This window comes from Trichomycterus rosablanca, chromosome 2 (genome assembly GCF_030014385.1).
Source record: "Trichomycterus rosablanca isolate fTriRos1 chromosome 2, fTriRos1.hap1, whole genome shotgun sequence".
Lineage (NCBI taxonomy): Eukaryota > Metazoa > Chordata > Actinopteri > Siluriformes > Trichomycteridae > Trichomycterus > Trichomycterus rosablanca.
Genome location: NC_085989.1, coordinates 30,703,775 through 30,727,976, shown reverse-complemented (window position 1 = coordinate 30,727,976; position 24,202 = coordinate 30,703,775). Strand labels below are relative to the sequence as shown.

Here is a 24,202-nt window from a genome sequence, read left to right as displayed (position 1 = left end):
ATGGGGAGGTTTATCTTGGAGGGAAGCTTGACAGCTGCAGCTCGATTGAGAGAGAAAGAAAGCGAGGGAGAGTTGAAAAAGAAAGAGTATGTAGCTCATTTGACACGCAGACCACGAACAGTGTGGTGATTCACTGAGCCACTGTGTGTATGTGTGTGTGCGCGCACATGCATGTGTCTGTGACTGAGCAATAGATGTGAGTGGGAGGCTAGGCAAGCATGCATTCGTTCAGTAATGCTCTCTGCCAAAGCTCCTTAGACAAACTCCTGCAAAGACCGAATAAGGAAAGGCAGGAAAGAAAGAAGAGCAAACAGAGAAATAAAACAGGGGCAGAAACGACTGGAGACGAGACAAAACAAACGCCAAAAAGTGGAATTAGAGCCCAGACGTTTTGCTCGCTGCCGTTGCCTGTGTCTGTGTATCTTATAGACTTCTGTGTCTATTCATTTTCATTGTAAGACAGAGGCCCCAGCCTCCCCCTCATGGCTGGATAGGATTTCAGACGCGCAGTAGACGGGAATGCACATGTGGGAACTTTGAATATCACAGACTTATGTGTGTCCTCCCTTGTTGTTTTGTAAAATTACAGGGTGGCCTCTACAAAAAGGAGGAGGAGGGGCCAAAAAAAGATAGGGAACGAGTGAGGGATTTTTGTTTCCGTATACACAGGTTATTTTGAAGAGAAAAGGGTAGTCGTTACTGATAAGCTTCTTTATTTCCTGCACGCCAGCATCCTCCCTGCTTACCAACACTTACGCCTCCCTTATTATTTTCTTCTCCACCACTGTGGTTCATCTTTTCTCTTGTTCTGTTTTTCATTGTTTTGTGACTATGGACTAGTGCCATTTTTCTTTCATTTGAGATGCATAACCTTTCTTTGTGGCAACATTACCCCTGAATTATGACTATGACATTTCAGTAGTATAATGCGGCATACATTTAGCCAAAGTTATCTGATGGTTAGCCAATCTGATCCTTAGTCATTGACTCGGTAGAAATGCATCAAATCCCTGGTTTAGTAACTCCCCCTGACATGCTGGCTCCTCCTCTCATTAGCTCTATCCCAGCCTCCATTTCTCAGCTCAGTCTTGTGTATTTTTTTGGAAAAGGAAACCGGCATGATTGGAGCACTTCCTGTGTTTTAATACCAGAGCAGGAAACAGAACAAACGAAGCTGGATTCAAACAAAAACAGAGGGAGCCAAGAGTATGCTAGTGTAGGAGAGAGAGAGAGCGAGAGCGAGCGAGCGAGAGAGAGTGGGAGGGAGGGAGGGAGGGAGGGAGCGACTGAGCGAGAGAGAAAAGTGGGAGATTTTTTTAGCAGCTGCAAACCATTTGAGCAGTGCAGTGGCCTTAAAACAGAAATGGAGAAAGCATGCTGAAGGAAGACTGAGCTTACGTGGATCATTCAATGCCTTCTTGTGGATCTAAAAAAGAGGAAAATATAAAAATGGGAAGACCGTCTGGGGATCGTTTGTGAATCTTTTTTCGCCGGTCTCTGCCCTCTGGATAGAGCACCACAACTCTCGGCCAGCTGGAACAGGCTTAAACCATCACCTACCATTACCTACTCTTAACATCAACCCTGCTGGACATGGCTATTACTTGGACTTACTGATTTTACTTCAATCTCTGGATAAAGGAATATAACAGTGAATAGAAAACAAAGAATAATATCCTGTTTCTTGTTTAAATTCTTGGATATATCACAAAATGGAATTGGATGTTATTTATTTTGAGTACCAAGACTCAGTAGGTACAGAAAGGAGAAGAAACAATGAGGATTATGTCCTTAAACTCTGATTTGGTTGACTGTTACGGTTACTAATCTGCTTTATTGATGCATTATTACTATTATTAGTGTTATTGGATTAAACCAAGTAGAAGGAAATTGATGGTTGAACAGTGATGGACTTTCCGACAAGTGAGTGTTTCACTCATTTTCATGCTAGTCATCTGACTGGCTTAAGTACATTTTTCACCCGTTCTGACTAACTGGCCATAAATTATTCTTAAAGGGAGTATTAAAACCGAATTTAAAATGAGGGATAAAATTACTTAATAGACACTTTATTCCTCGCAACGTCTTTTCAAGCAACAGTGTATGTGTGTGGACTTTTCACCTTAAAAGGTGCTTTGTTTTGACTGCTCTTCTGCAAGACTTTAAGTGCTTTGGACCACAAATTTTCCTGTTGTGGCAGGGCCTGGGAGAGTCAAAAGGAAGTTCCTGCAAGGAAATTGAGGAAAAGACTGGGAAGCCTGTTCAGGTTTCAAAAGATGAGGGGTTGAAATTAGGAAAACAAGTGGAACACCTACATGGGATGTGACAACGTTTATCTTCAGCATTTCAGGATTCTTCATGTTTATGTGTTCAAAACATCATGTTGCTGAAGACATGTATCAGTTGGATGGAGACATTTTCTCTAATGCATTCTATCCGGACAAGATCAGGAACAACGTTGTTTATTAGAGCCAAGTACTCTATGTCCTCTGTATTTTTTTCTGCTTGTTATTTTTTATGGATTATAAGCATTATGACTCTTTTACATTGGAACTATTTAATATCAATGTTTTTTTACAAATAATTGAAAAGCCAATTGATACTAGTTTTATCAACATACCGACCTTGGAGGCGTGTTTGAAGAATAGTGTGCACCCTGTCCCGGCACGTTGGGGGCACAGTGTAGCGGGATGGGGAAGCCTCTGAGCCGGCCAGACTGCTTGCGGCAGAATCCTAGGTGTCTCAAAAAGGGCGATGATGAGGAGGCATACATTGAGGACTGCTATGTGCCCCAACGCTCCATCTATGACACCATGCGAATTAATGAACAGATTGACCAGGGGGCTAAGATCAGCCAGCCATCTCGTAGTACTTTGGGCTCTGGTGGAGGGGATGGAAGTACACTTTCCAGCAATGGGACTCTTGGAGCTGATATAGGAGGCGTATTTGTGGCACGCGGAGGGTCTGCTGATGCAGGAGTGAAAAGATTGGATGAAAGAGTGATTTTTGATGCTCTTAAATTGACAAGTGACCCTCAGAGCATGTCATCCGTGGGAGTAAGCTCTAGTGTTATTATTCCTGCATCAAACTCAGCTGCTGTTGGGGCAGCTGTAGTGACCAAAAGGCGCCATCATTGCGGTGACAAAAAAGATAACGCAAATCGGCGCTCCTGGAAAGCATTCATGCCTCCGACGTACCCTGAGTTTGCTGAGCGGCTAGAACTTTCACCAATAGAGACTGGAGAAAAACGGCTATCTGTGGCAGGGATCCCAGTTTCCTCTTTTCATCCAATGCCCTCTTTATTGGCTGCCCAGTCCCCCTCATCCACATCGCCTCTTCCTTCCTACAATCCTCCTTCTGTTTCTTCGATTGTTCCCCACACCCCTCCAGTATACAGCTCTCCCACCATCACTCCATCCATCAGCCCAGGGCCTTACCAACCGTTAAATCCAATCAGGGAAAATAAGTCTCCTCAGTTACATCCTCATCACCCAAAACAATTTAAACCCATGTGTTCTCCTAAAGGAGAAGCTCCACTTCTCCAAACCAAACTGGATGCTTCTAGCTCTCCACAACCCAGCCCTGATATCCACAGACAGGATGAGAGGAAAAAAAGTGAGAAAAACATGCCACCTGTGCCTCCTTTACTTAATGTCAGAAGTGTGTCCGAAGAACAACCTTACCACTGGGACACTTCTGCATCTAAAACATCTGACTCTGAGTTGGACTCACCACTCCTGGAGTCTGATCAGGATACTGTGCCACTGATACCTCCAAAACCAGTATTTTGTCCTCCCACTAAGGCCCGTACTTGGCCTCGCTCTTCAAGAGGTGGAAAAATGCCATTTGGTCATGGAGGTATACTTAAAAACTTGCCAATTTTACCTCCTCTGCCTCCTCTGCTAGGAGAGGACAGTGACCTGGATGAGGAGTCATTATATCTTTTGGATCCTCCCTCACCTTTTCTGCAGGAGGAACAGGGACAGAGTTATGAAGGCCTACCACTCTCGTCTTTTGTTGACGGCCTATTGGGATGGCCCCCGCCTACTGGGGAACTGAGAGAGCGAAGTGCTTCAGAACTTTGTTTTGAGGAGGATGAACGCAGAATATTGGAGGAGCTAGAAGGAGAGGAAAAGGAAGAACAGGAAAGGGAGGAAGAGAAAAATGAAGAAAAAGAAAGACTGGAGATGGAGGAAAGAAATTGGCAAGCAGTGTTAAAACTGGAAAGCCATGAAGCAAGCAGTATTTCCTGGGGCTTAGAAGATGAGGAATTTGAGCTGCAGAACTGGGAGACAAAACAGCTTAGTTCCTCCTGTCATAGACCTCTTCTGACCCCTCCAGTAGGCTTTGGAGGCTCAGAGGCAGCCAGTGTTTCACCATGCCCCAGTTCAGAGGTAGGATCAGATGACCTCTTTCTGGAGTTTGAAAGACAATGTATGGAGGAAGAAAAAGAGGCACCATCTGATCCTGAAACGGATTTAGTGTCTGTCCACACTGAGCCCCTTGTGGCATGCCATACTCTTCCCAGAGTGGAGGAAGAAGAAGAGGAGAGAGGGGATCACCTTGAAAATAACAAAAATGAAGGCAGTCCCCAAAATAACTTTGATTCCCTGAATCAAATAGAGCCCTGCATGATTGAGCCATGCATTTTGCAAACAGATCAAAACCTTAACAGTGCTGATCATACTCAAAGCCAGGCTGCTAACAGAAGTAGGGACCATAACCTGGTGTTACCAGTGCCTGTCTGTCATGATGGAGACACTATTGTCGGGTTACAAAAGGACCTCTCAACACTCTTGCCTGATGTCGAACTTTTAGAAGGACATTTATTAGAATCTGACTCCAGTGGAATTCAGACTTCTCACCTGGACAGAACTGCTGTGACAGATGCTACACAGGCCGACTCTGAAAGACCAGAGACTGATTCAGACATTGGCAGTGAAGCATCGTTTGAACAAGAGCTGGGTGAGAGTGAAGAAGCTGTGGAGAACAATGAAGTGTGTGATGACCATGCCTCAGGGGGTCACATGGACCTTTCTTCATGCTTTGAAAATTCAAATACAGATGTAAATAACTGTGAAATAGATATGTCTAAATCTCATTTAAATGCTGTGGACATATCACAACTATCTCTTGGGAATTCTGATTTGAGTAGCGCTCAAGATATGGAAAATAATGGAAACGCTTCTAACACTGTTGATCATGTGACCTCTGATGCCACCGCAGATATAATAGAGATGACTTACAACCCAGAAGGGATGTCGTCAATTATGGAGGCAGAAAAAGATCTCTCGGCATCATCTGCAAAGACGTTTGCTACTGGGGATATGTCTTTGAATGCGTGGGAGTCAACAGATGCATGTCAGAGAGCTAGTCCCCCAAAATTAGAAAGTGTACCCTTAAACCAAAACCAGTTTCTATCCTCCTCCACACTATCAATTACATCTATAGAACAGGGGTCAGATGCACAAGATGATAAGAACAATGATACCAATGCTTCTATTGCTGCAGACAGCTTTGTTTACCTAGCAGTAGCAGCACCACCACAGTCCACTCAGGACTGCCCTCCATCACCTTCAGTGGAATCAACTCCTCCTAGTCCCCTACCTAAACCCTGCCTTGACCCAGAAGAGGGTTCTTTTCTCTCCTCTGATAGTTTTGTGTACCTGGCTGCTCCTGAACGCCTCCCTCTTGTATCTGATGGTGGTTCTGCCTGTGAGGACAGTCGAGATTTAGATTCCGAGTCTGAGACTAGCCACACAGGCGTGGATTTTTTTCTAGGGTCAGTGACAGGGGATAGTGACTGGGACTCAGATGTGTCAAGACCAAACTCAGTACACCCATGTCAAGATCAGTGGGAGCAACTTGAGCTAGGTCTTTTAAATAGGCTTTTTAGTGAAGACCCATGTGAAACAGGTACTCAAGGGGTCCACGGACCATGTGACAAAGACTTTGAGGTTATTTGTGGATCAATGCACGTAGCTGAGAAAACATCAGCATCAACATGCTTGGAAACTGAGGTAATGTATATCCGGTCTTACTCTTTTAAAACCTGTATTTGTTTGTGGACATAATTTATGCCTTTATATGAATGATTGCATAACTCTTTACACATTAGGCAATACTGTTTTATAACATGGTTTACTCATGGTTAGGCTTAACTATCATATTTGGCTGTGTCTGAGGGAGGAATGACCTATTGGGAGATTACCTAGTTTTTGCTGCATCAATGACTGCATCTTACTGTCCAACCAATGATGCATGAGCATCTGGAGAACACAGAGAGAGAATAACATGGCCCTCCATACATGTTAAAGCCCTGTGTAAGAATCCACTGCTGGCCAGTATAAAATTGCAGTTTGTTTGTCTTAGAAGTCATATGTTAGCCTGTGGCCCTCTTTGGCCTGAAAGGGTGTTGTGCAATGGACAACACAAAAAAAGAAGTGTATTATTAACATTCTTACAGCACAAATAGTTGCACACATTCAGATCCAGCTCGGAGCAGCTGTTTAATTGCTTGAACAACATTCCTTGCGCTAATAGCCAAACTGTTTGGGTCATGTTCTCACAGTGGTGGCACACTGTCTCTCTTTTTGTTTTGTTTTTTGCTTATGATAATTATAGGCTTCTAGAAAACTGTAATGTTTCCTGCTTGGTCATTCAACCATTTAGTAAAAACAAATAGTTTATCATTTAAACTTTATATCGTGCACTATTTTAACTGTTTTGTAACTTTTTATCTGTGTTTACATTTGTAAAGGTCTAAATGTAGATTTAGACAAAAACAACAACATTTTCTAGTGGTCAGAATGTGTAGATTTCAAAGTAGTTACAAGTTAGCAGCTGGAATGCAAAAGTAAACAGTTGTTTGGACCTTCAGTTTTGTTTATTCAGCTTGGTGCACATGGGAGACTATGCTTATGTATCTTACCGCTAGAGCTAGAGGTAAGAGGAGAGATGCTGTTGCATAAAAATCTAATCTAGATTTCAGACTTAGCTAAGGCTTCAAGCGGTATTCTGAATGCTGTGTTGTTGTGACTGGTCTGATGTCTGTTTTCTGTCATAATTGCCACAGCGAGTGGCAGTGAGCACGACTGACGTCGTGTTCTACTGATTTGATCAATGACCTCAACTAAACCTCCCCGTTCCATTTAGTCATAGATTTCTGCATGAGCAGTTCTTCTTTTCTGCAGAGTCACTGCCTTTTTCATCCCTCAATGTAATCACTGGTAGCACCATGTCAGCAACAGACTGAGAATTGTAATTACACAGAAGCTGGGAACAGATCAGCAAGCGAATTATCTTTAGACTTTTAACAAATGTTTTTCATTGTTGGGAGAGGGACACAACGGTCAGGCATAAATAATTCATGGTCTGGCTGTCTTTCAAAATCAAACCAATTCAAAACAATTTACATTTCCTGCTATAAACCCCTTTAATCTGCATGTGTCACCAAATGTTCTGCCTCTTTGCTGCAAGACGAAGGACCTGTTGATGAGATAGGGAAGCAAGACATAAACACTAGGGTCTTTAGTGGAGTTGTTAGTGCCTGTAACACACAAACACTGGTAAAAAGTTGTTGGGAATATAAATAGATGATAAGCACATACCAGCCTTATCAGTGCTAAATTCTGTAGCTGCACTTCCCTTGCAACAACAGTGAAAGTGGAGGCACAAATCTCAAGGGGATGCATGATGTCAGTTGAGGCAAACTCTGAGGTTGCATAGTAAAATGATTGCTGGTTTGGAACAGGGTGGGGAATTCTCTGTGGTTTGAGTACAGACTACTCATATGTGGTTCCAAAGGAGAACACCTGCTGATACTCAAGATAAGAACTGACCAATGAAATAAGGTTGTTAACTAGGGAGTGGTCAGAACCCTGAACTACTTTTACGCTAATCTGTTATGCCATATGAATAGCAAATAAATATAAGAAAGAAGACACAGCAGGCTGGCAGGAAGAGAATAATATTTAATGCAATCTGGAAACACGTGTGTACTTGACTGTTTTGAAAATTCTGGCACTGAAAGACAGCTTGTGGGAAGCACCTGTGACATGGGACTTCGGGAAACAAAAGGAAGCTTTATGTGTAACAAGCCCATGCACTCACGTGTACATACAAATCTATCACCAGAGGTTTTAACCAGTGGATAAGCTGTGATTTTAACCTTGTTTTAGAGTGACTAATTTGAACCAGCCTTACAAAATATTTTCATGGCACAATATTTGGGTCAGAACTGAAATTCATTTTGTCCTGAAAGCCCTTCAAAAATAGAAGTCAGTTTTAGAGGGTGATTGTTAAACATGAAATAAAAGGGTGTTTATGGTTAAAGAAGCATTTCTTTATGATCAACTATTGGTTATACAGGGCATGGACAAAATACCATAAACCAGTAACACTGTATTAATCTAATACTGAGATGCTTTGCCGACGCAGTGGTGAATTGTGTTAGCCTACTACCACTGGGGTTCAAATACTCTGTGGTGCAATCAGCCAGTCAGGCATCTACATACAAACATGATTGACTGTGTCTGATGGGGCGTGGGTAGCCGAGGCCCCGTGATAGTTTTGCCTCCTCTCTGGGGTGTGTTATGCATAGTGCCTAGTGATTCTGGGGAGACCAGGTCCATCATGACCCTGACTGGGATAAACTGGTGGTAATACAGGGCATGGACAAAATACTAGAAACCAATAACGATGTATTAATCTTAATAAACTAATGGTGAGATGCTTTGCTGAAGCAGTGGTGAATTGTGTTAGCCTAGTACCACTGGGATCCAGCGCCCAGTGATTCTGGGGAAACCGGGCCCACCATGACCTCGACTGGGATAAACTGGTGGTAGAACACGAAAATGAAATGAAGTAATCGGGAGAATGGCCACCTCTACACTTTAGAACAACTTTAACTTAACTTATTGGAATCCCAATTTTGCACTTTTGTCATAATTAGTTGCTAAAAGTTTCATATTAGTGTTTTGGTGCTACACTATATGGCTAAACGCATGTGAACACTTGACCATAGTCTTGCTGAACATCCTAGTCGAAAGCCATCTGCGTCAATATGGATGTCTTTATGAACCACATGGGTGCAGTTATGCTAGAATGGAAAAGAGCCTTTTCCAAACTGCTTATGAAATGTATTTTATATGATTAATTTTGTACATCTGATAGTTATGGGCGTGGCTAAAACACCTGAACTTGATCATTGGTACGGGTGTTCACACATTTTTGGCAATATTGTAGTGGTAGAAATTTTCTTGAAATATAAGTAGTTATTTTCCATAAGATGTTTTGTCTTAAAGGAAGAAGTAGAATTTTTATCAGTTAGCGAGAAGCAAATGTAATTTATATAACTTTTATGTGGTGTTGTTTGTGCTAATAGAGAAATGAAAGGCTATAATGGGTATGATTAAGTGTTGTAGGCTGTCTTGGCTAGCAGAGCAGCGACAATTAGAAAACTGATACATTTTGAACATAGCAAGAAAAGAAAAGTCTGGCAAGATTGTAGAAAAAATAATAATTTTGGCAGTAAGAGATGATTACCACAGAGGAACTCGCACTGTGTGCAAAAGTAACTGACTGACTCGTTGGCCTAGTTCAGAGAACTGAAGAGGAATGAGAAGCATGTCAGATATTTTCCAGAGCTTGGAAAGCTCTCTTGAAGCTTCAACTTCTCTAAGCTGACCTAAGAGACTGAAATATACAAGATATAGGAGGAAGAGAAGTGTATAGTATATAAATGAGATGAGAAGTTCTCCTCTGTGCATTCGGACCATATTCAGATAGCTGTCTGTGAACTATGGCCTGGTCTAAAATAGATAGAATAGACTAGGCTAGCTAACTAGTTTAAAGTGGACAAACAAACGAGAGAAAGTCTGGACTGACAACAAAGGGACAACTTTCACATATACAAACACTTATACACACACACACACACACACTGTTGGGGAGAGGGTGGAGTTGGGTTATGGCTGGAGCTCATTGTTATTAAAGTCGGCAGATATCCTGTTTGGTGCAGGAACACTCATGTATGAATGGATACACACACGAATATACAGTCAGCTCCAGAAATAATGGAATATTTGCTAAAGATGACTTTAAAGGGGTTATTAAATGGGTTTGTGGTTAATTAGTGCAAGCTAATGCAATAAAAATGTAAGAAATCCAGCCAGGTGTTTGTTGTTCAACAAAAAGTAATTGGTGCATTGTTTTTTTGACCAGCACTGGACACAGAGTCTTCTTCTACAAAGCTATATTGGATGAACAACATAGAGCAAGAAATTTAAAAGCACTTCTCAGTTCTCAGGAGATCCTTAAGACTTCTAAGCTCTTACTTCCAAACATAACAGAGGGGATTCAGCCATTTTCTGTAAAACCATTTTCTTTTTATTGTACGCCAAATCCACCTTAAGGGTTTGTTGCCTACAAGCTTAATTTTTTGTCTCGTCCGAACAAAGAGCCCAGCTTCAGTCAAGCTACCCACATCTATGGAGGATAAAAGGAAATATTTTTTTCTGCCGTGCCTTTCAAATAGTTTGTTGACATTCAGGTGGCATCTGTTTGGAGATTTTGAGACTTTGTGACTCAAACGCCTCCATCTTTTGCAAATCACCAGTAATAATCCCTGGAAACATCCTTTTGTTTTGCCCTTTGAATCATCCTTCTAACACCCATGCAGGTTCATTACAGTTCTGCTGTTTTAAATGTATACATGATTGCCCAAAAAGTGATTTATAAAGGCTTTGTTTTATTTTATTGTGTTTTTCCTTCTATTGATACACCAGTAAAACAGAATAAAACAGGGTTTTTGTGTGTTCTTTTGAGGTGTTTCTCTTGCATTATCCCTATATTTTCCTAATCTATTAACTGCCAATTTCCTTTATTGCAATTCTCTTGCCACTTGTACCACCACTGCACTGACCAGGGAGAGCTGAGACTATCATGCGACTATGAGAGCCTCACAGAGATCCATACAGTGCACTAAGAGACTCAATATGAACTCTGTGAATACCCCACCTTAAATGCAGCCGCCTCGACCAGACAGCAGAGATCAGTTGTACAGCGGCAACGAAGTCCAGTCGACCTTCCTCCCTCGGGCACAGTCAAATGTGTCTGTTTGAATTCACGGCCAGGTTTATAACACCAGCTGGGATTTAAACGCAAGAAATATCAGTAGTTGTTGGCTAGATTATTTTACATGTGGGTGGCATGGTGGCTCAGTGGGTAGCACTGTTGCCTCACAGCAAGAAGGTCCTGGGTTTGATTCCCAGGTGGGGCGGTTCGGGTCCTTTCTGTGTGGAGTTTGCATGTTCTCTCCATGTCTGCGTGGGTTTCCTCCAGGAGCTCCGGTTTTCTCCCACAGTCCAAAGACATGCAAGTGAGGTGAACTGGAGATACAAAATTGTCCATGACTGTGTTTGACATTAAAACTTATGAACTGATGAATCATGTGTAAATGAGTAACTACCTGTTCTGTCATAAGTGTAACCAAAGTGTGTAAAACATAATGTTAAAATCCTAATAAACAAACAAACATTATTTTACACATTTCCAGTTCAAACTAATCAACTGCAATGCCATTTTCCTGACCTTTTCTCACCTGTCTTTATTAAGGCGTCAATAATTCTGAAGTTAACTGTTTACAAAGACAGTTTGCTACCCGAATCATTCCATCTATAATTACAGATATTTCTGGGACATCAAAGCACTAGAGAAACACAAAAGACCAAAGCATTATTTTTCATTCTTCTAGATAAAACAAGTGTATTTGCAATAATATGCACTCTCTAAAATTAGCACAGTTCATTTTGTCCACTTTGTTCTCGTCTCTATATATTGTTTAATGGGATTGGTTGTCTTAGTAACACTGCTTCATTGTGCAGCAGGCTTTTATTTCATTTTTTGTCAGGAGAGGTGCGCTTTCATTTAATAAGTGCCATGCCATTCTCATCGACATGCTGTCACGTTCTGTTTTGTACCAGTACAGTCTACATTCACCTTCTGTTTTCTGTGTGTGTCCAGGCTGTGGAGAGGGAGCAGATAGACAGCATCCAGCCTAAACTGCAACATGTGAATGCTGTGGGACAAGGGCTGATCCAGAGTGCAGCTAAAGACACAGACACACAGGCTTTGGAGCATGATCTAGAGACCACCAATCTGCACTGGAACTCACTTAACAAAAGGGTATGACTTGTACTCCTACATCTTCTTAAGCTTTGATGTTAAAGTCTAATGATGCACACTAATAAGTTTATCATTCGCTGATATATTAAGATGGTCATGTAAACAACACACTTTAATAGGATTATATCCATGATCAGATTTCAGATAACTTAATAGACACATTAATTTGCCTTGTTTGTTAGCTATTAAATTGATGTTTACTGTTCATATATCATCCCAAATATAACTAGAGTAAATGAACACATTAGCTGTCAATAACCTTCAGCTCTCGGTTATTCTGTCAATCATTATAACCTGATTAATCAAAAACCATTATATACAGTTGCAGTTTGAAATATTTAACTCCCTTCACTTTAAAAGGTATTGTGTCAGATGGATGTTAGATGTAAATGTTAAATAAAAAGGCTTCTTTATTTAAAACATAGCTAGACCATTACCTTGCCACTACATTACAGAAGGAAATATGTGAGGTCATCTGCATATACCGGTTTTCCTATATACCTATTTCTATATACCTGTTTTCCTATTATCCGATTCTTAAAGTGTAAAAATGCACTGGCTAAATTATTGTCAATACAACTTTATACAGTTTGTTGCTTTTTACATGTAGGGTTCTTAAAACCTTGGTTCGCAGAACTTCTGTACTATTGGGCTGTTCTAACTATACAATAAAGCATGTGGAAAAGCTGTAAGAAAGGCTGGGAACCACTGACTGATCCAAATAGTTAATGCCATGCAAATGGTAATCATTATTTTTTATGTTCCTTCAGGTGGCTGAGAGAATCACACAGTTACAGGAAGCCTTGTTGCATTGTGGAAAGTTCCAAGATGCTCTGGAACCCCTGCTGAGCTGGCTGACTGACACTGAAGAGCTGATTGCCAATCAGAAGTCGCCATCTGCTGAATACCGAGTAGTTAAAGCACAAATTCAAGAACAGAAGGTGAGTTATTTCCAACGAGAGAAGCAATGATCAATTCTTGTAGAGGTAAATGACTTGTAAACTGGGCCAGGATTGATGATGGATATTTTTAATCTGCATTTTTAATGTCCGCTTTATCCAATTGTTTATTTACTAGGTCATTTCTAAGGCCTAATACTAACTATATACTGTATAAATAACTAACATTTTTCTAGGCCCAGTTGCAGAAATGTCACGTATAGAATTATAAATCTAATTTTCAAGAACTTTAAATACCTATTTGGTTTATTCCCCCAATTATTTACTTTGCACTCCCGGGTATGTATGAATGCTGCTATTGAAAACATTTGTCTGTTATGCAATGCACCATTATGTGACTATAGCTGATCTGAGAGCTAATGGTTTGTTGTGGGAATGTGCAGCTGTTGCAGAGGTTGCTGGATGACCGGCGTGGGACGGTAGAGATGATCAGGGCAGAAGGTGAGCGGATCGCTGCTACAGCAGAAACGCAGGACAGAGAAAAGATTCAGAAGCAGCTGCAAAGCCTTGGAGAGTGGTGGACAGACCTGCTGGGGAAGGCCAGTTGCAGGTACAAACATGCCACACCACTATCCTCTGTCAGATTACAGACTAGTTTAGTACATTTGTCAGATTCCACACAGTGTATATATACACACAGCTGACTACTTCCAGTTGATGCTTTTTGACCTTGGTGGACATAAATGTGCATGACTTAGATTACTAATTCTCTATAAATACTATAGTGTTTTTGCAATTCATGCACTTGCTGATTGACCTATTTGCAACAGTGCAACTCTATTACATTGTTTGAAAATCTTTAACTTAAAAGTGCCAATTGCTAGAGCTCTTTCATATGCATTACATTTCCCTAACCATAGTGTTTTTCCAATTTTACTGTGTTTATAGTGTTTTGCAAAAGTATGTACACCCTGATCATTTTTTGGTTGATGGAAACGTGTAAATTAAAATATATATACGAGGGTTCTTTAAACAGTTTCCACACTTTTTTAGCTCTTTAAGAATTTCGCCCTAAATACCAAAGGGAAAGACAAAAATTCTGGAACAATAAAAGACATTTTTAACCTTGAAAAAGCAGAAAAGCGAATACACATGTAATATTAGAGACTACATAACGGATACAAAGCACCCACATAAACCTTTCCTGTCATGAATGTAACTCTCAAGAGTAAACACGGCGTTAAAAGATAGATAGGTAGATAGGTAGATAGACTTTAATAATTTCAAAAACAAAATACATCACCTTTCTACATAATTACCTTCCGATGCATTTTCCCAGCGTCGTACCAACCTTTTAATGCCATCAGCAGTAAATCTTTTTGGTGGAGAGCGTAGCCACTGATGCACTACTGCTTTCACATCATCATCACATGAAAATCTTCTTCCCCTAAAGCTTCTTTTGAGCATCCAAAGAGGTGGAAATCAGATGGCGCTAAATCTGGAGTATAAGCGCTCTCTCAGTCTCTCAGACACGACCAATTACTACTCTGCACAAAAACTTTTAAATATATATATATATATATATATATATATATATATATATATATATATATATATATATATATACAGGGGTTGGACAAAATAACTGAAACACCTGTCATTTTAGTGTGGGAGGTTTCATGGCTAAATTGGACCAGTCTGGTGGCCAATCTTCATTAATTGCACATTGCACCAGTAAGAGCAGAGTGTGAAGGTTCAATTAGCAGGGTAAGAGCACAGTTTTGCTCAAAATATTGCAATGCACACAACATTATGGGTGACATACCAGAGTTCAAAAGAGGACAAATTGTTGGTGCACGTCTTGCTGGCGCATCTGTGACCAAGACAGCAAGTCTTTGTGATGTATCAAGAGCCACGGTATCCAGGGTAATGTCAGCATACCACCAAGAAGGACAAACCACATCCAACAGGATTAACTGTGGACGCAAGAGGAAGCTGTCTGAAAGGGATGTTCGGGTGCTAACCTGGATTGTATCCAAAAAACATAAAACCACGGCTGCCCAAATCACGGCAGAATTAAATGTGCACCTCAACTCTCCTGTTTCCACCAGAACTGTCCGTCGGGAGCTCCACAGGGTCGATATACACGGCCTGGCTGCTATAGCCAAACCTTTGGTCACTCGTGCCAATGCCAAACGTCGGTTTCAATGGTGCAAGGAGCGCAAATCTTGGGCTGTGGACAATGTGAAACATGTATTGTTCTCTGATGAGTCCACCTTTACTGTTTTCCCCACATCCGGGAGAGTTACGGTGTGGAGAAGCCCCAAAGAAGCGTACCACCCAGACTGTTGCATGCCCAGAGTGAAGCATGGGGGTGGATCAGTGATGGTTTGGGCTGCCATATCATGGCATTCCCTTGGCCCAATACTTGTGCTAGATGGGCGCGTCACTGCCAAGGACTACCGAACCATTCTGGAGGACCATGTGCATCCAATGGCGGTGCCGTGTATCAGGATGACAATGCACCAATACACACAGCAAGACTGGTGAAAGATTGGTTTGATGAACATGAAAGTGAAGTTGAACATCTCCCATGGCCTGCACAGTCACCAGATCTAAATATTATTGAGCCACTTTGGGGTGTTTTGGAGAAGCGAGTCAGGAAACGTTTTCCTCCACCAGCATCACGTAGTGACCTGGCCACTATCCTGCAAGAAGAATGGCTTAAAATCCCTCTGACCACTTTCCAAGACGAATTGACGCTGTATTGGCCGCAAAAGGAGGCCCTACACCATACTAATAAATTATTGTGGTCTAAAACCAGGTGTTTCAGTTATTTTGTCCAACCCCTGTATATATATATATATATATATATATATATATATATATATACAGTATATACTGTATATAGTATATGGAATTTTTTGTGAATTGTTGTACACAATTTCTATTCATATGGTAAATTCAGCATATTAATAGAATAAAACAATGTTAAGAGGTTTGTTCTTTGTAGAGGTGTAGAGATCATTTGTAGTGATCATTCTGAATCGAGAAGTCTCACATATAGTAAAAACTAAAACAACTAACGTTCAGAAGAGACTGACTTTTTATGTAAACGCAGTAAGAAAAAAGAAAAGAAAGTAAGAAAAAATAAGAAAAACTGGAATAGTTAGAGCTGTTGTGGCTCGTTGTTAGAGATAAAGGAGGACTCTGGCATGATTATAGAGACTTAAAGTATTTCCACAATTTTCAAGACTTTAACTTATACTCACACATACTCTTTTTTTACACAAACACAGGTTCACATGCATTCTGACCTTTTCCTCATCTCTTAGGCAACGTCAACTAGAAGAGCTACAGGTGCTGGCTCTGCAGTTCCACGAGACAGTGGAGCCTCTGGGAGAGTGGCTGAGTGCCACAGAGAGGCGTCTGTGCTCCGCTGAACCCATGGGAACCCAGGCCTCCAAAATTAGCCAGCAAATCAGCCGCCACAAGGTACAGTAGATCAGCCAGGAGGATTGTGCTATCATCACCTACTAGAAGAGATCCGTGCGTCTCTTTTTCCAGCAATAGCGCTTTCAGTGGCGGTTACACCTGTCTTAAACGTGTCCAGACATTAGAAGTCTGGGATAAATGGACGTTAATGGGAAAGATCAAACCAGAGCATATTGGGAAACCTTCAGACCTTTCAAGTCCAGTTTGAATGAGTATTCCCATACCATCTCCATTTAGTTTATGGTTTCTGTTATATTTTAGAAATGTGCTTCATTTTAATTTCTACTTTGTCATGTTTTATCCATATAATGTAACTTATGTTTTAATATTGTATGATTTTACATTTATTTACTTGTGTAGTTTTTCTTCCCATATTATAATTTATATATTTTTTTCATTTATTCATTATTCATGATTGTTGTTCCATTTTTTTCTTTTTCTTTCTTTACTTCTTCATACCATCACCCTGTTCTTTTCCCACTCGTCTCTGGGTCAAACCCCAGGCCCTCCAAGAGGAGGTGCTGTCTCGGCGAAAAGAGGTGGATCTTATGGAGGCTCTTGGGCAATCACTGTCCCCTCTTAGCTGTGCAGCAGATTGCAACTGGCTGAACGAGAGGGTGGGAGCTGTGCGCAGCGGACACACTGATCTGCGTAATTGGTGCACTCGGCGGGAGGCCATGCTGGAGCAGGCCCTGGCCAATGCACAGCTGTTTGGGGAGGAGGAGGTGGAGGTGCTGAACTGGCTGGCTGAGGTGGCGCAGCGCCTAGCTGATGTCTCAGTGCAGAGCTACCAGCCTGAGCTGCTGGCTGAGCAACACAAATACACTTTGGTATGGCACAGTTGGGAGTTTTTAGATGCAGTGTTTATAGTTTTATAGTTATTTATAGTTGCTTTTAAAATTGAGGAAAATAAATGAGTTGCCTTTTTTCTTCCATTGACAATTAAAAATGCCACGGCAATGGAAAATGCCCTTTCCCGTTGCCATTAAAATGCAGTTATGTCAATGTTTTTCCTTTTTGTTTTTTTAAGTCTCTAAATGAGGAGATTGTAAGCAGGAAGAAGACTGTTGATCAGGCCATAAAGAATGGACAGGCTCTGCTGAAACAGACTACAGGTATCAAAAGTTGCATCATTTACATTTAGCCAACAATTCAGATCAAGAGCTTGATCAAAAATAAATCTTTTGTGTGAATTCGGATTCAGAATACCTGATTCATTTTCTATTCAATTTAAATCTGTTACTGTGGTATACACTTGTGTGTCATTACATTTACTATCAGAAACTGTGTATGTTCATATCACACACCTACTGTCTGGTCAAGGTGCCTTAATGAGTGGGTAAAAGAGTACTTCAGACAAGCGTGTTCCTCCGTACTTGTTACAGCTCGATGTAGAGATCTGCAACTGGTGCACTAATGGCTTTACATGTGTCAGAGGGGGAATGAGCTCGAAACTTTTGTTCCAGACCCTGTTCTTTTCAGATTGCAGTATGGTTGGGCATGTTTGCAATTAGTTTTCATGCCTGGGTGTGGTCCCGGATTCAAGTCTCTGATCTGTCCGAGAACAAGGATCATCAAGCTAGTTGGATGCAGGCTGCAGTGCGTATGAATGCTGTCTGTTCCCAACCCTGCGATAGAGCAACGTGTGCATGTGTGTGTGGTTTAGGAAGGGAGGATGTTGTTTAGTCATATCCAATTCTGCACATAGTCATCGACCACTTCTCAGACTCTCGGAGAGCAGTTTCACGATGGAGAGTCAGGCACATCAACCAGCTCTCAGGGGCCGCAGTTGTAGCAGCACTGAGGAACTCATTTTTACCTTGCCCTTCCTCAAACACAGCCAAATGTGCCTATGTGGTGCATGGCTGGTCAATAGCAAAGCTGAGGTTTCAGCTTGTATGTGGCAATTAAAAACTTGATTAATATTCTGATCAAACCCTAGCTTTTTGTTCTCATAGATCAAACAAAGTAATATATTTAGTTGTAAAACTATGTGCCCTATTAAAATAACAATCACACAATAACACGCTCATGCAATTAATATGATTTAGTTAAAAATCGAATTTCCCCAGTGGCTTATGCAGTACACTCTCTTTGTCATGTGATTTGTAATAAGTATCATTCTGACTATATATTTCTTTTCCTGGGTTTTAGGTGAGGAGGTGCTGCTTATACAGGAGAAGCTCGATGGCATAAAGAGCCGTTATGCAGAGATGACAGCAGGCAGCAGCAAGGCCCTCCGGAACCTGGAGCAAGCACTGCAACTCGCCACCCGATTTGCCAGTGCCCACGAGGACCTCAACCAGTGGCTGGATTCTGTGGAGGCAGAGCTCAATAACATAGAGCCAGATACAACACCAGCCTATCAGGAGAAACAAAAGGTGGCTACTGTCTTAAAAAAGAACTACACTGACTAATTACATGTTTGAATCCTGATGAGAATACAAACATTTGTGGTCTGGCTCTGCTCAGTGAGTAGGAAAGATGCTAGCCAATAACTGTGGTATGCTAGCTTAAACCCATCCTGGCAGATGCCTTTTAACCCTATGTTAACCTGTCTCTTACATTACTGGCTGCCATATGCCACATTTAAAATAATGAAATTGTTAAATGTAAATTTCACCTTTACTTGATCATCTGTGATTTTTTTAAGCAGCATAAACCCATACTGGAATACACTTTCTATGTAATTGTATTTAACACTAAGTAAACTTGGTTTATTAATGTATTTTTATGTTTTATTTTTGACAATCTGTTTATCATTCACTTGTTCATTTCGTCTCAGGACCTGAAGTGTGTGTCTGCTGAGAAAAGATTGGTTCTGGACACTATCAATGAAGTGGGCAGTGCCCTGCTGGACTTGGTTCCCTGGCGGGCCCGTGAAGGACTGGACCGTCTGGTGGCTGATGCCAACCAGCGCTACCGACAGGCTGATGAGACAATCACGCAAAGAGTACAGCTTGTGCAGGCAGCCATCCAACGATCCCAACAGGTACTGCTTTTTGATATAGCAGTGAGAATCAAATTTGGGCTTTTTGAAGAAATAATATATGTATTAAATGGAAATTATACACATTATTAGAGGTTGGATGTGGGGGTGGATGACATGGTTTTAAGTGCAAATTAACAGACTGTGCTACTTGTAGATGGATGGATGGATGGATGGATGAATAGATAGATAGATAGAACATTGATTTAAATAACATAGCAAATTAGAAGTGTTCTTTTCTCTGGGCTTAGCAGATCATTCATAATTCTCAATGTCCTAGTAACAATACTGTTCTGTTAGTACGAGGAGGCTGTAGATGCGGAACTGGCCTGGGTGGGGGAGACGGAGAGGAAACTAGCGTCACTGGGACCGCTGAGTCTGGAGCCGGATGTTACTGTGGCTCAGCTCCAGGTCCAGAGGGCCTTTAACATCGACATCATCCGCCACAAGGACACAGTGGACCAACTCCTCAACACACGAGAGGATATCCTGGAGAGTTGCACCGAGCAACAGAGAGAATTACTCAAGGTGAGAGAGTTTAAGGGCACAGCAGTGTAGAGTCATTTTACAGTTGAGTAATATTACTTTTTGAACAAATGTACATTTATCAAGCATGCATTTGCTCTGTAGGTAAAGACTGACTCGCTGAGTGCCCGCTATGAGGCAGTGAGTCAGAACCATGCAGAACGTTTCTCAGCTCTGGAGCAGGCTCAAGTGCTGGTGGCCCGCTTCTGGGAGACGTACGAGGAGCTGGAGCCATGGCTGGGGGAGACTGAGAGCATGATCACCCAGCTGCCCCCTCCTGCCATCGAAACAGAGGCTCTCCGCCAACAGCAGGACCAAATGAGGGTCAGTATTCAGGTTTTATTTAAGCTGCACAGATAATATAATCTATAAGTGGCCAGAAAATAATGAATGTCCTCTGCTGTTTGTCTAGCTCCTGAGAGAATCAATAGCTGAACACAAACCCCACATTGACAAGCTGCTGAAGATTGGGCCACAGCTGGCTGAGTTGAGTGCTGAGGAGGGAGCAACGGTGAGACAGCGCTATAATGACTCAGAGAAACGCTACCTGGCCATTAAGGAGGAGGTCAAAAATCAGGCTGCAGCACTGGATGAGGCGTTCTCTCAGTCATCACAGGTATGTGTTTTTATAGTCGTGTGTCCACTGCACTAAAGCTACTACAAAATTTAAAGGATGTCACATTTACATCATGTTTTTTTATTGAACATGCTCTCTGCCACATCTAAGTCACCTAGATCATGGGTGTATGTCCACTTGAATATGTTGTCACTACTTGCAACCCACCCATTTCCAATCCCACCCATTTTCGAATGCTGGTTGCTGTCACAGGACAGGCTGAAAGCTAGCATGTGCTTATCTGTGACATGAGCAGCCAGCCACCTGCTTGCCTTCTAATTGGCCAGGTCAGTGCACTTAGTAGGGGTACTTCCCACCACTTCCCACTCACTCCCAATGCCAAAAGCTTATAGATGCTTGGGATCAGCACGGAAGGCAATCCAGAAAGCAGTGCCAGTTAGCTCCTTAGCAACAGGATGGTTTGTGGTGGTGGTGTAGCTTGCACTTAAAGTAATTACTATTATTTTTATTAGATCAACAGCTGTCATGAAAATGCAAGGGCTAACATGGACTACTTTTGACATGTCTTTAGCTATGGCACTGCCTATTATTGCTGATCATTCAATGGCATTGGGCAGCTCAGAATGCTTGGAAAAGAGCTCCGACTCCACCCTGTAATACATGTGTCACTGGATTTCTGCTGGTCTTAATTTGATTAATAGGGAGTACTGGAATGCATTCCCTCCCGAGAGGAAAGCTAATTATGTTCTTTAGCGCAGATGGGTATGGCATCATCTGGGCTGAAATGTGACACAGCCCTTTGATAAAACGAGTAGGCTGCGGCATCCTATCAAGTGGACATGTACCTCTCCTTATTGTTCCTAGCACTTTGACATCAGATTGGTTGAATGTTTGTTGTTGTTATTGTTGATATGCTTGCTGGCTTGTTTGCATGTAGTTTGATTAACACATGATATTGTTTCTCCACCTCTCTCCTTGAACTGTATTGTACTCTTACTTGTCTATGCTCCCTGCTTCTCACTTCACCTTCGTCCCATTCTTGCTCACTCCATTGCCCCCGTTTGTCTGTTCCTGCACCACTTTGTTTTGCTTTTTGCATCTTTCCACATCCCACTTTCCATCCGTTGTGTGTTTTTGCACCATCCATCCCATCATCCTGCCACTCATTGTGGATGTGCTGTTTGTTCCCATCACTGCTCTGTGCACCATCCTCAGCTGACGGAGGTAAGAACTCCATTAATCACTAAAACAACTCCATGCCTGTAATGCATTTTACTGACATAATTTAAACACTGAAAGGGTCTGTGTGTGTGGAAAAAGAATCATAATTTCTTTACATGTTGTTGAGGCCAGGCTTTCTTTATATGTGAAGTGTCTTTTGTGTGAGTATACCTAAGGAAACATCTTTCATCATTAATTGTTTAGCAAAACAATCAAATGCCTAATCACTATTTTTCGAAATTATATATTATTATAGAATATAGACTAATCACGCCATATAAAGCATTATTAATATTTACCCTCTTTTTCTGATGTCCCAGTTCCATGATAAAATGGACCCACTGTTGGAGACCCTGGAGGGTGCAGTGCAGCGCTTGCGGCAGCCTCCTCCCATTGCAGCTGAGGTGGACAAGATCCGTGAACAGTTGGCAGAGCACAGGGCAGCTGGGCTGGAGCTGGACAAACTGCTTCCGTCCTTCAGTGCCCTGTGTGCCCGTGGGGAGGAGCTGATTACCCGTGCATCACACACTGACCCTGCTGCCCAAGGTGAGAATTCCGGAAATGTGCTGGAAAAAAAGTGAAAAACATTTTACTGCACAAAATTCTTAATGTAGATACATTTGAATTATTGCTATGCTTTTTCTTCAGCGGTGCGCTCGCGGCTCCTGAGGCTGCGCTCTCTTTGGGACGAGATCAGACAGAGGGCAGAGGAGAGAGAGGGCAAGCTGCAGGATGTGCTGGACCTGGCTGGAAAGTTCTGGTCCGACATGGGGGCTCTCTTAAGTACACTGCGAGACTCTCAGGACATTGTAAAAGAGCTGGAGGACCCTGGAGTTGATCCATCACTCATCAAACAGCAAATAGAGGCAGCAGAAGTGAGTATTTCAGGATGTTGAAGGATAATAAGTTTAAAAATATACTGATTGGTTTTACATATGGCTTATAATTTCCATTAAAAATTAGATGTTGTAGCTGGTAGTGGTACTGGACTAGTAATCGAAAGGTTGCTGGCTGGTTCAAGCCCCACCCCCAAGATGCCTCAGTTGTGCACCTGAGCAAGGCCCTTAAACTGCAATTGCTTGCATTATATTCAGTCACAACTGCTAGTTGCGTTGGATCTTTTTTCTGGTTTGTGAGTCTTGTGCTATCATGTTTTACATTTACATTTTTGGCATTTAGCAGACACTTTTATCCAAAGCAACTTACAATATACAATATAAACAATTAAGGGTTAAGTGCCTTGCTCAAGGGCCCAACAGTGGCAACCTGGCAGTGGTGGGGCTTGAACCAGCAACCTTCTGATTACTGGACCAGTAGCTTAACCACTGGTCTACTGCTGCCTCTATTGTCGACTCTTTACAGATTTGTTATGCACAGAGAAACATTGTGTTTTTTAAGGCGCTCTGATGGTCTTTTATATTAGTCCAACATCGCTGCCATCCAGGTTCTAAACTCAGTGGTGCTATCAGCTGGGTGGGCATCCACACAGACATGATTGGCTATGTCTGAGTGGGATAGATGACTTAGCCTTGTGTGTGGTATTCCTGCCTTGCACCCAGTGTTTCCTGGTAAAACCAGACCCACCATGACCCTGACCAGTGGGTGATGAAAATTTATTTTTAGGCAAACAAGCTATTACATAGGCATAGCTAGAATTGTATAATTGCTTTTATGTTGCAGATACATAATTGTTAGCAAAATTAATTGTATGTGTTCTGTCTGTGCTTTTAGGCTATTAAAGCAGAGACAGATGGATTGAGGGAGGAGTTGGAGATCGTACGCACTCTGGGAGCAGATCTCATCTTTGCATGTGGAGAAACAGAGAAACCAGAGGTCAAGAAGACCATCGATGAAGTAAGAGCAGAAAATACTTTAGTGGATTTATTATCTCTCTTGACATGCCCCCAAACCAAATGTTTCTCTTTTGCTAAATTTTTGCTTTTCCTCTAGATGAATGCCGCCTGGGACGGCTTGAACCGCACATGGAGAGAGAGGATGGAGAAGCTGGAGGAGGCTATGACAGCCTCAGTGCAGTACCAGGATGCTTTGCAGGTAGGTAGCACTGCACAGATATAGAACTGTGTATGCAACTCTGATGTAATAAAGAAGTCTAGTGCTAATACGTCTTTTTTTGCACTCAGGGCATGTTTGACTTCTTGGACAATGCGGTCATCAAGCTGTGTGATATGTCACCTGTGGGAACTGATCTCAGCACTGTCAAACAACAGATAGAGGAGCTCAAGGTTCAGATTGATTACCTAATTCCCTGTATACATCAACTGTAATGATTTCAAACTGAACTAAAATGCC

The 24,202-nt window shown here is 41.8% G+C and overlaps 1 protein-coding gene across 12 annotated transcripts in view; it reads left to right on the top strand.

Annotated features, from left to right (window-relative positions):
* Positions 1 to 24,202, top strand: part of macf1a (microtubule actin crosslinking factor 1a) — a 253,131-nt gene that overhangs the window by 207,093 nt on the left and 21,836 nt on the right. For 9 of the 12 annotated variants that reach the window (XM_063014320.1, XM_063014269.1, XM_063014278.1 and 6 more), the window contains 16 exons: positions 12,025 to 12,186; positions 12,957 to 13,127; positions 13,529 to 13,695; positions 16,421 to 16,580; positions 17,084 to 17,410; positions 17,611 to 17,695; positions 18,735 to 18,961; positions 19,366 to 19,572; positions 19,870 to 20,097; positions 20,200 to 20,418; positions 20,507 to 20,710; positions 22,213 to 22,438; positions 22,541 to 22,767; positions 23,624 to 23,746; positions 23,843 to 23,944; positions 24,034 to 24,135. In XM_063014320.1, the coding sequence (XP_062870390.1) occupies positions 12,025 to 12,186; positions 12,957 to 13,127; positions 13,529 to 13,695; positions 16,421 to 16,580; positions 17,084 to 17,410; positions 17,611 to 17,695; positions 18,735 to 18,961; positions 19,366 to 19,572; positions 19,870 to 20,097; positions 20,200 to 20,418; positions 20,507 to 20,710; positions 22,213 to 22,438; positions 22,541 to 22,767; positions 23,624 to 23,746; positions 23,843 to 23,944; positions 24,034 to 24,135 (2,937 nt within the window). The remainder of the gene's footprint in view (positions 1 to 12,024; positions 12,187 to 12,956; positions 13,128 to 13,528; positions 13,696 to 16,420; positions 16,581 to 17,083; positions 17,411 to 17,610; positions 17,696 to 18,734; positions 18,962 to 19,365; positions 19,573 to 19,869; positions 20,098 to 20,199; positions 20,419 to 20,506; positions 20,711 to 22,212; positions 22,439 to 22,540; positions 22,768 to 23,623; positions 23,747 to 23,842; positions 23,945 to 24,033; positions 24,136 to 24,202) is intronic. The other 3 variants (XM_063014311.1, XM_063014328.1, XM_063014259.1) reach the window with 1 other exon arrangement.